Source organism: Corvus moneduloides, chromosome 26 (assembly GCF_009650955.1).
Source record: "Corvus moneduloides isolate bCorMon1 chromosome 26, bCorMon1.pri, whole genome shotgun sequence".
In the NCBI taxonomy this organism is placed as follows: domain Eukaryota; kingdom Metazoa; phylum Chordata; class Aves; order Passeriformes; family Corvidae; genus Corvus; species Corvus moneduloides.
The window spans coordinates 2,259,430-2,274,204 of record NC_045501.1 but is presented as its reverse complement, the minus strand read 5'-3'; the positions used below and the strand labels follow the sequence as shown (position 1 = coordinate 2,274,204).

Genomic DNA, 14,775 nt, shown 5'->3' with positions numbered 1-14,775 from the left:
CGGGTGCCGCGCTGCATCCTTGGAGCATCCCGGCCGGCTCCTGCTCCCGCGGGGAGCGGTCCAGCACCCAAAACCCGGCAGTGCCGGGAGGGAACAGGGAGGACTGAGTCACTGCCACCACCTCCTCCGTGTCCCAATTCCCCAGCCGTGCACTGAGTCACGCTCCCCGCGCTGGCCCGGCGGCGTTTTCCCACCCTCCGCGTGGGCCGGGTTCCCAAATTCTGGGGGCAGGGGGTGAGCAGAGCCACCTCTGTGCTGAGCGACAGCGAGAAGGGACATTGAAGTGCCCCCAGCTCTGGGGGAGCTCTGCAGCCCCGGGGTTCTCACCGGGACACGCGGGTGCAGCACAAGCCGGGACAGGGCCGCGACTGTCACCGGGGCACCACGACGCGGGCAGCATGTTCGTGTCACGCCTGATGCCCCCCTCGCTGCGCCGGGAGGGAAGTGAAGCCCCCGGGGAGCCACCGAACCGGCCCCTCCAGCCGGGTTATATCTGGCGCCGCATTTGCATGGCAGCGAGTCGGCACCTGGCAGCGAAATCCTCGGGGGATCGAGGACACGGGGAACGGCTGGCAATTGTCACACGCCGGCGACAGGAAAGTCCCAGCAGACTATTGTTTTTAGAAGAATCTACTTCCAACCCGCACGGCTCCGGCCCCTGCGGCAGCGCTTGCCCGCGGGCACCCGCGGGGCTGCGGCGATGGTGGGATGGGAAATAGTCCTGGGCTGCAAGCGGTGCTCCATGGCCACGGAGGATGCTCCGGGTGGGAGGTGATGCTCCTCAGCCTCACACATAACCCAGGTGCCCCCGACGGCTTGGGGATCCCCTCACTCACAGCAGCTCCCTGTTCCTCCCTCTCTCTGCCGGGACCGCCGTGAGCACGGCTGTGAGGGAGGCTGGGGCTGTCACTGCTCCACCCAGACCCCACTACCCCCACCCGCAGTGAGACCTGGGGCTCATCCTGCTCCCCCCAGCTCCCCCAGTACCAGCCCCATTGCTGCTCCCCTGGGCACTGGGGACACCGTGGGGCTGGGGGTGTATGAGTGGGGTCCTGTCCTCCCTCAGCTCCGTTTCCCACAGCTGTGGCTTTGTGCCAGGGAGCCCCCCTTGTTGCTCCCCGGGGCCTGGCAGAGTCACCCTCACCCCCCCATCCTGCCCCCCAAGTGGAGAAAGTTAGTCAAATCTGCAGAAACCGCAGCGAGGGGGGAGGCAGCGATTCTGTCACCGCTTTGATGTCACCCCTGCACGTCCCACAGGTGCTGCCATCACCCCGGGGCCGCGGTCCCACCGCCGCTTTGCCATTAACTCGTGCGAGAAGGGGGGATAATGCAAATATATTTCCTTCCCCACCTCCATCCTGTCCCCACGGTCCCTGGAGCCGGCGGGGCCAGGAGATGCCACGTGCGAGGCACACGGAGCCGCAGCCGCATCCAGCCCTCTCACGTGGGGCTGGGGGTCCCGGCAGGGCTCCGGGGGTTGCGCCGGGAAGTGCAGGGAGAGCCAGGAAGGTTTCTGAGCAGCGGGGCTGATTCATGCCGGGCCTCCTGCGGTTTCCCCCCGCGCTCACCTCCCGGTGCTGTCACGCCAAGCGCCCACACGCCAGCGTTCAGGGTGAATCCACCCCGCTGTCACCCACCGGGAGCTGGAGGGGAGCCCCTGGGGCAGCGTGAGCTGCTGAGCTCCCCTGGGCTCACCCTGCACCCAGTCTTTGCCATACACCCCATCCCAACGCTGCACCGGTCCCTGCACCCCCTTTACACCCCTGGCGCCCCCACTGTGCCCCTCTGAACACACCACACACTCCTCACACTCTGCTCTCCCCCTCCCAACAGCTCCTGCACCTCTTGTACTGTCCCAGTGCCCGAGGGTTCGGTGACAGTTGGGGGTGACACAGAACCCCCCACCATGGGACATTCCCAACGCCACAGCAGTGCCTGCAGGAAGGAGGATGCAGCACCAGGGGGTGATGGAGTGAGGTCCCCTGGGTGTCACATGCCCGCGGGTCGGAGGTACAGGTGCCCCTGGGGAGCAGGAGGCAGGCAGGGGGCAGCTGCCAGCTCTTCCCAGCCCCGTCACGGCCGCTGCACTCCCGGAGGAAGCTGCTCTGCGTTGCTCACCCCGCGCTGGTTATAAATACCCTCCCCGTTTTAATTTAATGCGGCTGCGGCGGGAGCTATTTCGGGCCGGGAACGGGAAGCGAAACCCTGCACGGGTCCCGGCCCCCTCGCCCCCGCCGCCCGGGATGGGCTGGGCAGTGCCCAGGGGCCACAAGGGCTTATTTGAAGCCCAGGAGCCGCACACCCGCCTTGACCTTCTGTGCCTTCCACCGGAGCAGGCGGATGGCGCGGAGGCTGAACCGCAGCACCGTGTCGTACTTGAACACCAGCTTGTAGAAGGCGTCGGTGATGAGGGCGCCGCTGGGGTCGGCGTGTTTGAGCGCGGCCATCGGCGTGTACGCCACGTTGGTCTGGTGCCGGAACGGCGGCCGCGCCGCCTCGATCACCCGCAGGGTGTGCTGCACGTGGAATTGAGACTGTCCCCTTCCTGTCCCCACAGCCCCGCCCCAGCCCTCCACTTTTCACATCCCACCCCGATCCCTTTTCAACCCTGTCTGCATCCCGTCCCCATCTGCACCCCCATCCTCATTCACATTCTCAACCCCTCCCTTCCCATTGTCCTCCTATCCCCATTCCTATCCCAGCTCCTTCTCATTCACTTCCTCTCCCCACCCCCAAGCCCTTCCCATCCTATCCCTGTCTCTAATCCATCCCACCTCACTCCACCACCATTCCTATCCCATCCCCAACTCCTTCCCATTCTATCCCTATCTTTATCCTATCCCACCCCATCCCCATCCCATCCTACCCCTATCTCCAGCCCTTCCCATTCCCATTCCATTTCCATCCCATCTCCATCCTTGGTTCCTCCCCATCCTATTCCCATCCCATCCACATTCCCATCCCATCACCATTGCTATTCCCATTCCCAGCCGGGCTCAGCCCCATCAGGGTGGAGCTGTCTGTGAGTGAACTGCCCCACTGCTGGCTGGGCATCGCTGTTCCTTGTTAGGGCTAATTGACACCTCTGCCCAGCCCAGCCCAGCAGGGCACCCCCAGCCCACTGGGGCCCCCTGCCCGCCTGTCACCTCTGCGATGTCCTCGGGGGTCTGGCCAATGCTGGTGAACACATCCTTGGAGCTCCTCAGGTAGAGCTTGGTGAAGATTTCGGCCGTCTCGGGGTCAGTCCGTGAGTAGTCGGCGCGTTCAGCTTCCTCATACAACTTCGTCTCGAATTCCGTCATCACCGGCCCCGGCTCCACCAGGCTGATCCTGCCCAGGGATGGGGCAGTGGGCACCTCCAGAACCCCTGGCCCCGGGGGCTGCACGGCCACCCACCCCCGCACTCACGCCACGTTGAAGCGCAGCGCCTGCACCACCAGGCTCTCGCAGAAACCCTCCACCGCAAACTTGGAGGCTGAGTAGATGTCGTTGAAGACGATGCCTGGATGGTTGGGGAGTCCTGGTCAGGGCTGGGTGGGGGCTGGACCCCCCGGGACACCCCCTTCTCCCCTACCCTGCAGGCCCATGATGCTGCTGATGACGACGATGTGGCCCCCGCGGCGCCGCTTCATGTCGGGCAGCACCTCCTTGACCAGGCGGACGAGGCCGAAGAAGTTGGTGTCCATAAGGCTCTGCATGGCTGTCAGGCTTTGGCACTCCAGGGGTCCCGCCATGCCCACCCCGGCATTGCTGACTGTGGGCACGGGGCATCAGTGGGGCATGCCCTGGGCAGGGGGATCCCGCACCCTGGGCCTGGGGGGGTCCCTGGTGCTCGGAGTATCCTCAGCATGGGATATCCTGGGTGTGGAGGCTCCCTGGTGCAGGGTGTCCCTGGCATAGAGGGTCACTGGTGTGTGGGGTCACAGGGTCCCTTGTGTATGAGAAGCCCCGGGCACAGGGGGTCCCCAGTGCTCAGAGGGTTCCCAGAATGGGATGTCCAGAATTTGGAGGGTTCCTGGTGCAGGGAATGTCCCAGCACAGAGGGTGCCCTGGTGCAGGGGGTCCCTGGCATGGACGGCCCCTGGTGCATGGGGTCAGGGTCATGAGGTGTCCCTGGCACGGAGGGTCCCAGCGCTGGATGCACAAATGGTCTCCAGCACGAGACAAGCTTGGCTACACAGCCCCCAGTACAGGAGTCCCCATCATGGAGGGTCCCAGCTCGGGGGTCACGGTGGGAAGGGAATCCCGGGGCTCACCCAGGATGTCGACGTGGCGCCCGGGGATGCTGTCGAGGCAGGCGCGGATGGAGCCCTCGTCACACACGTCCAGCTGTTTGATCTCCAGCGTCCGGCCCAGCGCCGGCCCCGCCGCCGCCGCCAGCGCCCCGCTCCTGCCCACGTTCCTCATGGTGGCGATGACTGGGGGCACAGGCGGCTCAGCCCCGCGCGGGTTCCACCCGGGGGCCCGGGGATCTCCCCCATCCCGCTCACCTCGGAAGCGGCGCTGCTTGTCCTGCGCCAGGCGCACGGCCAGCGCCAGCCCGATGCCGGAGGAGCAGCCGGTGATCAGCACCGTCTTGGGAGCCATGGCACGGCCTCCCCTCTTCTCCTCAGCCCCCCGCCTTTATAGCAGCTGCCCCAGCCCCCCCAAATCCGGGCCCTTAATCTCCCCCGGATAATCCCCCCTCCCGGGGATTTGCTGCGGCCGCGTGGCTGAGCCGCACGTGGTGCCCGGGGAGCACAGAGGGGCCTTTGTGTGGGACCTGGGGCACTCTGGAGACACAGCGGGACATGGGGACACTGCCAGACGTGGGGGCACTGCGGGATACGGGGACACTGCCAGCCGTGTGCCACCGGCAGCGGGGAGCTCTGGGGATGGGAAGGAACAAGGCAGGAGCTCTGCAAAAATAACCTTTATTATCACTGGTATAAAACACGTCCCAGTTCAACTGGCCTCGTAGGGACGTGGGGGACACGGTGATGGGTGCCCCCCTCACCCCCACACCCCGGGACCCCGCTCCTGGGGACCCCAAAACCCCCTTGGTGTGGGGGCAAGGAGTGCCAGGCCCCCGCAGGGACACTCGGGGACAGTCGGGGCTGGTGCTGAAGGGTGGAGGGGAGAAAGTGCTTGAGTGTGGGGGTCCTGGCAGTGGGCTGTGCCGAGCTGTGCCATACTGGCAGTGCCAGGCTGTGCCAAACCATCCCACTGGTGCCAGGCTGTGCCAAACTGTGCCAGCAGTGCTGGGCTGTGCTGAGCTGTGCCGTGTTGGTGGTGCCCAGCTGTGCCAAACTGCGCTGGTGGTGCTGGGCTGTGCCAAGCTGTGCCGCATCAGCAGGGCCAGGCTGTGCCAAACAATCCCAGTGGTGCCAGGCTGTGCCGAGCCGTTCTGTGCCGGTGGTGCCAGGCTGCATCAAGCCGTGCTATGTTGGCAGTGAGAGTGAGCCAAAGCATGCCAGCAGTGTCAGACTGTGCCAAGCCACGCTGGCAGTGCCAGAATGAGCCAAACCCTGCCATGCCGGTGGTGCCAGGCTGTGGCAAACCCTCACAGTGGTGCCGTGCCATGGCTCAGAGGGCCACGCAGGTGCAGTAGTGCCGCAGCTTGCAGGGCAGGATGCCGCGGTTGATCTGGTGGAACTCCACGAGCTGGATGAGGTCGGCGAACCGCGTCTGCCCGTCGTCCATGGTGAAGTAGAGCCGACCCTCCTCCTCGCTCTGCCGGGGGGCTGCAGGTCAGGACCCCTCTCCCCGGCCCCCCCCAGCCCCCCTCAGCCCCGGGCTGGCACTCACCGGCAGGATGAGGTAGTGTTTGATGCGCTGCAGGTGGCACAGGGACAGCACGAAGCCCTTGGGGTTCCTCTGGCTCTCCCGCACCAGGAAGACCCTGTGAGCCCCAGGGGTGTCACCGCTGGCCCCAGGTCCCCTCTGCCCCCCCAGTGTCACCCATTGGGTCCTACAAACCCCCAAGAAGCCCTGGGGGTCCGGTACCCCCTGGCATCCCTGGGAGCCTGTGTGTCCCCCCAGGAGCCTGTGTGTCCTCCAAACCCCAGGCTCCCAAACCTTGCAAAATCCCGGGAGTCACAACCCCCCGGGATCCCTCAGCCCCATCCCCACACACATCCTGCATGCCTGCATGAGCTGACCCCGTAACCCCTGGGCTCCTGTACCTCCCTGGAGTCCCGTGTCCCCCCCAGGAGCCCCAGGGACCCCGATCTCCCACCCCAGGGTCCCATACCCGTCCACCAAGCCCTGACGGCCGATGAGCTGCTGGGTGTCCTCCCGGGAGATGCGCCCGTGGAACCAGGGCTGGGTGCGGTGGATGGCTGTGGGGAGAGGAGTGTCAGGCTTGGGGGGACCCCCTGCCCAGGGCAGGGACCCCCACTGGGCACTGACCCCCCCATCTCACCGGCGCTGAGTGGGGAGCTGTGGCAGGCTGCGGGCAGGCTGTACCGGTGTGTCATCTTCTTCTGGGCACACAAAGTGACGATGGGGCATTAAGGTGGGCTCAGGGGGACTCCCCCTCACTCCCCAGCACCCCAACTCACCCTCCAGGCCTGTGCCTCCTCCAGGGCCGCAGTCAGCACCTCACTGGGGTTCTCGATCACCCGGCCCGTGCACCCCGAGAAGTCCATGGCCACCAGTGCATTATCCGAGACGCTTCGCTGGGGGGGACAGGAGGGTCACCGGAGGGTCCCCACAGGCCAGGGGCTCCAGGGGGCAGGGGACACTCACCAGGGGCGTGGGGCCGATCCAGGGGGGTTGGCTCAGCCGTGCCTGCGCTTGCTGGTAGTTGCAGTAGAGCTGCATCCCATACTGGGGGAACAGCCCTGTCAGCTGGGGGGTCCTGTTGCGGGGTGGGGGAGCAGCCAGGGAAACCCAGGGACCTCCGCAGACACCCCGTGCAGGGATGGGGACCTCTGCATCCACTCCACGTGGGCACAGGGACACCCACCCTGAAACATTACCACTGGGATTGGGGTCATCCCTCCAGCGTCCCTCTAGAACCCCTCCCCATTCCCCCCCTTGCATCTCTCCAGCATCTTCCCAGCATCCCCTCAGTATCCCCCGAGCATCCCCCCATCATCCCTCCAGCTACCCCCCCAGTATCGCCCCAGCACCCCTCCAAATTCCCTCCTGCGTCCCCTCAGCATCCCTCTGCCATCATCCCAGCGTCCCCCAGCATGGGCCCGGTAGCACCTGGTCGGGGCTCACCTTGAAGAGCCGGAACGCGGCCATCCAGCAGCTGCGGCTCTGCTCGTCCTCGCTGCACAGCAGCTTCAGGCCCTTCACACCGCTCCGCACCTTGTGGGGCTGCGGGAGAGGCCGGAGCTGTCACGGGGCAGCCCCGGGTGGCTCTGAGGGGACAGAGAGCCCTTGGACAGGGGGAGGCGCAGGGAATGACCCCGCCACAGGCAGGGACATCCCCACCTTGATGCAGAAGCCAAACTCGGTGGGGGTCCCGTAGAGCTTCTTGCCCTGCGTCACGTAGTAGATGTTGGACTCGGTGAGGTCAGCAAAGTACTGGAGGTGCCGGGGGTCCTGGGGAGGTGGGGGGGTGTCAGAGATGGCCCCGCTGCACCCCGTGGCCGTGCCACTCCTCACCCCAGGACCCCCCTGTCCTCACCTTGGAGGTGCCCTTGGTGGAGTAGTAGAGCCCTGAGCGGCGCAGGGAGAAGTGGAAACGCTTCCAGACCTTGCGCCCGGCCTCCCGCAGATGCAGGAAGCCCTGGACCTCGGGGCAGCTCCCGGAGTTGAGGAAATTCTGAGGGGACACGAGGGCTGAGGGGCACGGTGGGGTCCCCAGGGCACGGCGGGGACCCCAGGGCACAGCCGGGCACGGTGTCCCATACCTGGATGAGCTCGGAGTGTGCCATGCTCTTATTGGCCTCCAGGCAGCTGGACACCATCACCTCAGGGAACAGCGACTGCTGGGGGACAGGGGGTCAGCAGAGACCCTTGGGGTGCTCAGGATCCCCACGGGGAGGTCACAGAGGGGTTACCGGGGGTCCCCACCTACCGCGTTGCTCTTGAAGAGCTCGTACTTGGCGAAGTTCTTGCGGAACACAAAGCGGCTGTCGGCGCCTGGGGCCCAGGAGCTCTGCACCTCCACCACCGACTCATGGTCCTCCAGGCAGCGTTCTGGGGGGACAGGGGGTCAGCGGGGTCGGGGGTCCCACAGGCCGTGCCCCGCCATGCCCCCACGGCCGCTCACCCAGGGCCAGGTGCTGGTGCAGCTCCACCAGGGCCCAGCTGTGGTCGTGCAGCGCCCGCGTCCTGCGCACCAGGGTCTCGCAGAGCTGCCGCGCCGTGGTCCCCGCCGACGCCTCCAGCGAGCGGCACGCGCCATCCTCGCCGAACACCTTCACCACCTGGGAGGTGGGATGGAGGTGTCAGGGCCCCCCGGTGTGAGGGGACCCTGCAGAACCACAGGTGAGACCACCCCCCCAGCCTCCTGCTCCCCAGCTCATGTGGGAGGAGGTCTCTGTCGCAGGTCCCCCGGCTAAGGAGGGTGGAACCTCTGTAGAGGGGTCCTTGTCCAAAGGCTGACCCCCTTTCCAGCCCCTCAACTCAAATGGGAGGTGGTTCCTGCTCCAGGGCTGAGACTCCCCCCCCTCCCCAGCCCCCCTGACTCCTGCTTCATGTGGGAGGTGCGCTCGCAGCGGAGGTCCCTGCCCCTTGACCAAGAATCCCCTCCCCAGCCCCCTGATTCCTGGAAGGTGCCCCTGCAGAGGTGTCCCGGTCCCAGATCTGAGCCCCCCTCCCCAGCCCCCTGCCCCTGACTCACGTGGGAGGTGCCCTCGCGGGGGGGTCCCTGTCCCAGGGCCGGGCTGCTCAGGATGGGTGAGTTGGAGGGGCTGCAGAGCTCGGGGAAGGGGTTGGGGATGCTGGGCAGTGACGACGCTCGTGGCTCCTCCTGTGGCAGCTGCCGGCTGAAGGCACAGGGTGAGCTCTGTGCCCCCATGACCCCCCTGAGCATCCCCCAAACCCCCCGAGCCCCCCGGGCCCCACACCCACCTGCTGCCGTGGATGAAGAGCGGCTGGGAGCGCTTGACCTCGGGTGGCCCCTCACCCGCGTCCCGCTCACTGGGACCCCCATCCTGCTCGGGGGGCTCCCAGAGGCTGTTCTGCTGAGCCCCCCCCTCCATGGCATTATCTGTGGGGTGAGAGGGGGGTCTGGCACCGTGTGGGGGTGGCACTTGGGGGGGCCATGGCCAGGTGTGGGCAGCCCCCACAGGACACCGTGCCAGGCTCCACGTGGGCTCCCACCCCTGGCACCCACCCCGGGGTATTTTCCTGGTGCCCAGACAAGCAGGACCCCAGCCCTGGGCATCCGTCTGAGCCCCAGGTGGCTGCCGAGGGTTGGGGTGTCCCAGTCCCCCCAGTCCTGTCTGGGTACTGGGGGCTGGAGCGTAACACTGACAGCGAGCACAGCCCATCATGAGACCCCCAAGAATCCCCCACATCCCACGTGGGACCCTCACCAGTGGCCCCACACCAGCACTGAGGCTCTGGGGGCACTGGAAGATGCTGGCTGAGCCGTGCTGGGCTGAGCTTTGCCAGGCCGAGCTTTGCCGGGCCGAGCCGTGCCGGCGCCGTGGGGAGCAGGAAGCCGAGCGTGGCGGCGGCGGCTCAGCCCAAACACCTCCTCGGGTCCGGCCAAACCAGTTCTGGCGGCCGCTCCCAGCTCCACCTCACCGCCCTGGCATCCGGGCCCGGGCGGCCGCGCCGGGAGCCGGGGGCGAGGGAGCCGCCGTGGGAACCGCCGCCAGCCCCGCCGCTGGCACAGCCCCCCGTGCCCTCACCCACGGCCGGTGCCAGCGCCCACGCGGTGCCGTGGTGCTCGGACACCGGCCACGCTCCGGTGCCAGCGCCAAACTGCCCCGCAGCAGGACCCGGGGAGGTGCCACGGCCCCGCCAGCACGTGGCACACGGAACACACACGTGGCACCCACGGTGGCAGCGGACGCCGGTGCCGGCGGCCCCAGGACACCGAGTAGAGCCAGGTTAATCATTCGCCCGCCGCCCGTCCCTGTCCCCACCTCCTGCCACCTCTCGGGGTCCAAGTCCATGGCTGGGCAGGGCTGATGCCATCCTCATCCCATCCCTGTCCCTGCCGCGTCCCTGTCCCCATCCCAGCATCCCACCGGGACCCTCTGCTCCTTCCCTGCTCCCTGACCTGACTGCGCTGGGCTGGGTCTCCCCACCTGGCCAGACCCCGGGGTGACCTGGGGATGCAGGGACAGCCAGGGGTCAGGTGGGGTGATGCTGCTGGTGGGACACAGCAGGGGACACGGGGGGATGTGACAGACAGGGCCCTGGGACCTGCCCTGCCCTGCCACCAACCCGCCAGCCCAACCCCGTGGCCTCAGGTCACCCCGGTGTCAGCCCTGTCCCGGTGGCCATGGCAGGGCTCCAGCAGGGTGGGGACACACGGACTGTCCCTGGGGCTTGGGACAAACAGGGGGACACAGAGCTTTGGGCAAAGGGACAGGGGCCAGCAGGGGTATGGGGTGGGGGACTGGAGGGGGTCAGGACCACCGGGATGGGCCCCAGGGCCACCAGGGCTATAGAGCAGGGGGTCCAGGGCCAGCAGATTAAGGGGATGGGGCCCCAGGGCAACCGGGCTGAGGGATGGGATCCCAGAGCCACCAGGATTAGGGGATGAGATTCCAGGGACACCGGGATAAGGAATGGAATCACAGCGTCACCAGGATAAGGGACGGGGCTCCAGGACCACCAGGACTGAGGAACAGGATCCCAGCTGTGGGTGGGGGTCCCGGTGGGTGCCGAGGTGGGGGGGACAGGGCTCCCCAGGGGCACAGAGGCAGCAGGGGAGCCACGGCGGGACGGTGGAGGAGGAGGAAGAGCCGGGAGGAAGGCGGGAAGGAGGGAGGGAAGGGGTGCAGGCACAGCGAGAGGTCCGGGGTCGTTCCCGGCGGGATGGGGCTGGCACCCCGGGAAGACCAGCGGCCCCCCGGCCCCAGGAGCCCTCAGCCCGGCCCCGCTCCTACCTGCAGCGCCTGCCGCGTCCCGGCACCCTCCCGCCGGACCGGGGATTCCTGTTCTCCCCGGCTTTATCTACCTGCGCCAGCTCCCGCCCCCGCCTGACATCACGACGCCCCGGGCCTGCTGCCCGACACCGACCCCCCCAGCAACACCCAGGGGGGCCCCCCAGGCCCCCCGGCCCCCGGGTGGGGTGTCTAGCCTGGCCCTGGTGCAGCCCCGGGGGGCTGGACCCCCCAAACCCACCTCCCACGACCCCCCTGAGGTGGTGATGGGGAGTTTCCCACAATGCACTGGGGTGACCCCTGGAGCAGCCGGGCTGTGAGGGGACACAGGGCCCCGGTCCCCTGGGATGTCCTGAGGCTGCAGGTCCCACAGACCCCCAGCCCACTCTCTGGGAGACCCCAACCCCAGGGTGTGGAGTTTGGGTCGGGGCTCCCCTGGGACCCCCAAAGTGGGGGGATGGAAGAGTCCCATGAATGGGGGGGGGGGGATGTCCCCGTTGGGTAGCACGGGTGGGACCCCTGCCGGGTGGGGCTGCAGGGTGAGGGGGCTTATGGGGGTCTCATGCAGGTCAGGGGCCCTGCCAGGGGGACATTTGGGATATTGGAATGCAGTGGGACGTGGCGTCCCTTAGGGGCTCCGTGTGGGTCCCGTGGGGTCCCTTGGGAGTGTCCCCACATGGGGTCTGGGAGTCCCCACTGGGGATTTGGGGTCCCGTGGGGCCACAGAGTCCCCAGAGGTGTCCCCATGGAGTGGTTCAGGGGTCCCTGTGGGGCATCCTGAGGGCTCCATGGGGTCCTATCGGTCTGTGGGGGGGCTACAAGGCCCTATAGGACCCCCATAGGGGTATTAGGAGGGGGTCCCATGGAGCAGGGAGGATTCCCATGGGACTAGAGAGCTCCTGGGGGGGGTTATCCTGGGTCCCACGGGGTCCGTGTGGCTCCCCCGGGGGTTATCCTGGGTCCCACGGGGGTGGGTGCGGGTGACACGGGGGACACTGAGGTCATTGTGCATCCCACGTGGGTGGTTGCAGGTCCCCTGGGGGTCTCAGGGTCACTGCAGGTGACACACGGGCGAGTTTGGGTCCCCCGGCGGTCACTTTAGGTCACTAGAGGTGTTTTTAGGGTCACTTTGGGTCACTGGGTGTCTCACGGGGGTCACTGAGGGTCATTTTTGGTCCCTCAGGGGTCACCGGGGTCACGGCGGCTCCGCCGGAGGTCTCGGAGCAGACAAGACGAGCGGCGCGGCGGTGCAGAGCGGCCGGAAGTGGCGCATCACGTGACTGCACCCGGAAGCGGCCGCGCGGCGGGAGTAGGGGCCATGAGCGGCGGGGCCGGGGACGGGAACGGGGACGGGAACGGGGCCGAGAGTGGGGCCGAGCGGCGGGTCCGCATCGTGGTGGAGTACTGGTGAGCGCCGCGGCCGCGGGGGACCCGGGGTCGAATGAACCGATGGCGCCGAGGGGACCCCGGGGCCTTCGGGGGCGGGAGCGACCCGAGGCGGGGGCGGTCTGCAGCGATACTGGGACGTCGGGAGCAGAAACTGGGGGAACTGGGATGAGTTATGAGGGGGGTTCAGGCACGGAGGGGACTGGGGGGAGGATATAGGTGGGTTGGGGGGCTGAGGAGGGGCTCTAAGGGAGGCTGAGGGTCTCTGCGGAGTGCGGGAGTTGGGGCGCTGAGGGGGTTATAGGGGAATTGGGCTGAGGGAGGGGCTATAGGGGAATTGCGGGGGCTCTGTAGGGTGGGGGGCAGAGGAGGTAATGAGGGGCCGCATGGTTATGGGATACGAGGGGGCTGGGGGGAGAAGGGGCGTGCAGGGGGTTTGGGGAGGGCTCCTGAGTGGAGGGTTGGGAATTGGGGGTGCAGGAGGCAGCAGAGCTGTTGTGGGGGTACAGGCTAGGGGGGCTCCTTAGTTCGGGGAGGGTTTGGGGGGGGATCGCCGTGCCTCGACCCCCCCTCAGCCGGATCGCCCCTTCCCAGCGAGCCCTGCGGCTTTGAGGCCACGTACCAGGAGCTGGCGAGCGCCGTGCGGGACGAGTACCCCGACATCGAGATCGAGTCCAGGCTGGGGGGCACCGGTGAGACCCCACAGCAGCTCCAGGGTTGAGGGGGACACCGCAGGCCGTGTGCTGGGGGTTTGTGGGGGGAGGGGGCTGGGACAGGTTAAACCTGGCAGGAAGTCCAGGGGGGGTCGTGCCCTGGTTGCTGCCCCTCAGCAGGGTCCGTTTGGGGGCAGAGCTGGGGGTCTGCAGGAGCCCCTGGGGGTGCCATGTGTGTTCAGGCACAGGGGGAACAGGCTGGGGGTGTCACCAGGGGTGCGGGGGGACACAGCTCAGGGCTGGGCCTTGCGTGTGCCCTCAGGTGCCTTCGAGATCGAGATCAATGGGCAGCTCGTCTTCTCCAAGCTGGAGAACGGGGGCTTTCCCTACGAGAAGGACGTGAGTACCCCCTGGGGGTCCCGGGGTCAGCCAGGCTGTGCTGGAGGTGTTGGGTTTGCAGTGAGCCCTCCTGTGACGGGGTTTTCCCACGGGGTACCTGTTTTGTCACCCTCTGGAGCTGTTTCCCGTCCTGCCACCCTGCCAGGACCCGCTGCAGGTCCTGCTGGGATGTAGTGAGAGGGGAGAGAGGGGCAGTTCCTCGCCATGGCCGGGGTTTGTGGCTGTGACCTCCGTGGGTCCGGGTGCTCCCAAGCCCTGCCTGTGACCCCTCCCCTGCCGTGTCTCCCCAGCTGATCGAGGCCATCCGCAGAGCCCGGAATGGGGAGCCCCTGGAGAAAATCACCAACAGCCGCCCCCCCTGCGTCATCCTGTAGCCCCCTGGGCACAGTGGGGACCCCCCGTGCTGGCCATCGCTGCCTTCCTTAAATCCCTGCACAGCTGGGGGGCACGGGGGGGGACCAGGGACACCGGGGGAGTTCAGGACCCCCATCATGGTGCTGGGAAGGGCAGAGCTGTGGCACTGGGGGTCGTTCTGTCCCCTGTCTGACCTGCTGTGGGGTGTAGCCATGGCCTGGGGGGGGTCTCCCTCCTGCCTTTGCCTTCCCCCCTCGTCAGCTGCACCTCCCTGGGGGGCACAGGGGGTCCCCAGACAGGGGGGTCTCCATGGCACCCCCATTTCTCTGTGCTGGCCTCTCCCCTCCCTCAACCCCTGGGAATTTGGGGGAGCCAGGCTGGGTGTTGGAGCAGCTCCCAGCAGGTTAATTCCAAGGGGAATCCACTGGCTGAAACTTTCCTGGGATTTGTTAATGATTAAAGTCCCTCTGTCACTGTTTAATCCGGGGCAGGGGCCGGCCATGGAAACCCCAGCCCGGCCCCACGGCCACAGGTGTGTCCATGTCCCCCCCTCACCATTCCCAGGCTCCTGGCTCCTGCTTCCTGCCTGGAATGACCCTGCCCTTGGCCTCGGGGCGGGGGCCCCCCCTATTTATTCTATACTGTGTATAAACCCAACGGCCCAGGTGGAATAAAGGATGGAGAATGTGGCTCCTCTGGTGTCCCTCGGGAATGGGAGGTGGGACGTGGTCCTGGATCCTGCCTGGGATCAGGAATTTTATCCTTCAGGCAAGTGGTGGGGGGTGTGACAGAGGGGATGGGAAGGGGAAAGAGGGAGGAGTAGGGGAAGGAGAAAGAAGGGGAAAAGGGAAGGTGAAGGGGGAAAAGGAAATGGAGAAGGTGGGGAATGGAAAAGGGAAGGGAAAAGGGAAGGGATATGACTTGCTGGTCCTTGGGAGACAGAGCTGGATCCGACAGAGAAGGAGGAAGCAAACAGA

The 14,775-nt window shown here is 67.0% G+C and overlaps 4 protein-coding genes across 6 annotated transcripts; 2 read left to right on the top strand and 2 right to left on the bottom strand.

Annotated features, from left to right (window-relative positions):
• Positions 1 to 1,314: 1,314 nt before the first annotated feature.
• Positions 1,315 to 4,617, bottom strand: LOC116455887 (retinol dehydrogenase 8-like). Its single transcript, XM_032134264.1, has 6 exons — positions 4,491 to 4,617; positions 4,257 to 4,418; positions 3,575 to 3,754; positions 3,409 to 3,502; positions 3,147 to 3,330; positions 1,315 to 2,516 (listed from the first exon to the last, which is right to left on the bottom strand). The coding sequence occupies exons 1-6, from the start codon at positions 4,585 to 4,587 to the stop codon at positions 2,277 to 2,279; spliced, it is 957 nt and encodes a 318-aa protein (XP_031990155.1). The 5' UTR covers positions 4,588 to 4,617; the 3' UTR covers positions 1,315 to 2,276.
• Positions 4,618 to 4,897: 280 nt separating this feature from the next.
• On the bottom strand, positions 4,898 to 11,117 carry GRB7 (growth factor receptor bound protein 7). 3 transcript variants are annotated; one of them, XM_032134226.1, is made up of 15 exons: positions 11,010 to 11,117; positions 9,013 to 9,151; positions 8,783 to 8,927; positions 8,210 to 8,366; positions 8,015 to 8,136; positions 7,848 to 7,925; positions 7,622 to 7,759; positions 7,426 to 7,536; positions 7,210 to 7,308; positions 6,730 to 6,810; positions 6,543 to 6,659; positions 6,404 to 6,464; positions 6,233 to 6,320; positions 5,788 to 5,881; positions 4,898 to 5,712 (listed from the first exon to the last, which is right to left on the bottom strand). In XM_032134226.1, exons 2-15 carry the CDS (start codon positions 9,141 to 9,143, stop codon positions 5,566 to 5,568), a joined length of 1,569 nt encoding a protein of 522 aa, XP_031990117.1. In that variant the 5' UTR covers positions 9,144 to 9,151; positions 11,010 to 11,117; the 3' UTR covers positions 4,898 to 5,565. The 3 variants fall into 3 exon arrangements, with proteins under 3 accessions (XP_031990117.1, XP_031990120.1, XP_031990118.1); XM_032134229.1 differs by having other exon boundaries at positions 6,404 to 6,461; XM_032134227.1 differs by having other exon boundaries at positions 7,848 to 7,922.
• LOC116455896 (translation initiation factor IF-2-like) lies at positions 9,152 to 12,293 on the top strand. The gene is made up of 2 exons (XM_032134273.1): positions 9,152 to 10,001; positions 12,190 to 12,293. The coding sequence occupies exons 1-2, from the start codon at positions 9,436 to 9,438 to the stop codon at positions 12,284 to 12,286; spliced, it is 663 nt and encodes a 220-aa protein (XP_031990164.1). The 5' UTR covers positions 9,152 to 9,435; the 3' UTR covers positions 12,287 to 12,293.
• Positions 12,294 to 12,308: 15 nt separating this feature from the next.
• On the top strand, positions 12,309 to 14,487 carry MIEN1 (migration and invasion enhancer 1). Its single transcript, XM_032134286.1, has 4 exons — positions 12,309 to 12,413; positions 12,987 to 13,084; positions 13,368 to 13,444; positions 13,735 to 14,487. Exons 1-4 carry the CDS (start codon positions 12,325 to 12,327, stop codon positions 13,816 to 13,818), a joined length of 348 nt encoding a protein of 115 aa, XP_031990177.1. The 5' UTR covers positions 12,309 to 12,324; the 3' UTR covers positions 13,819 to 14,487.
• Positions 14,488 to 14,775: the final 288 nt, after the last annotated feature.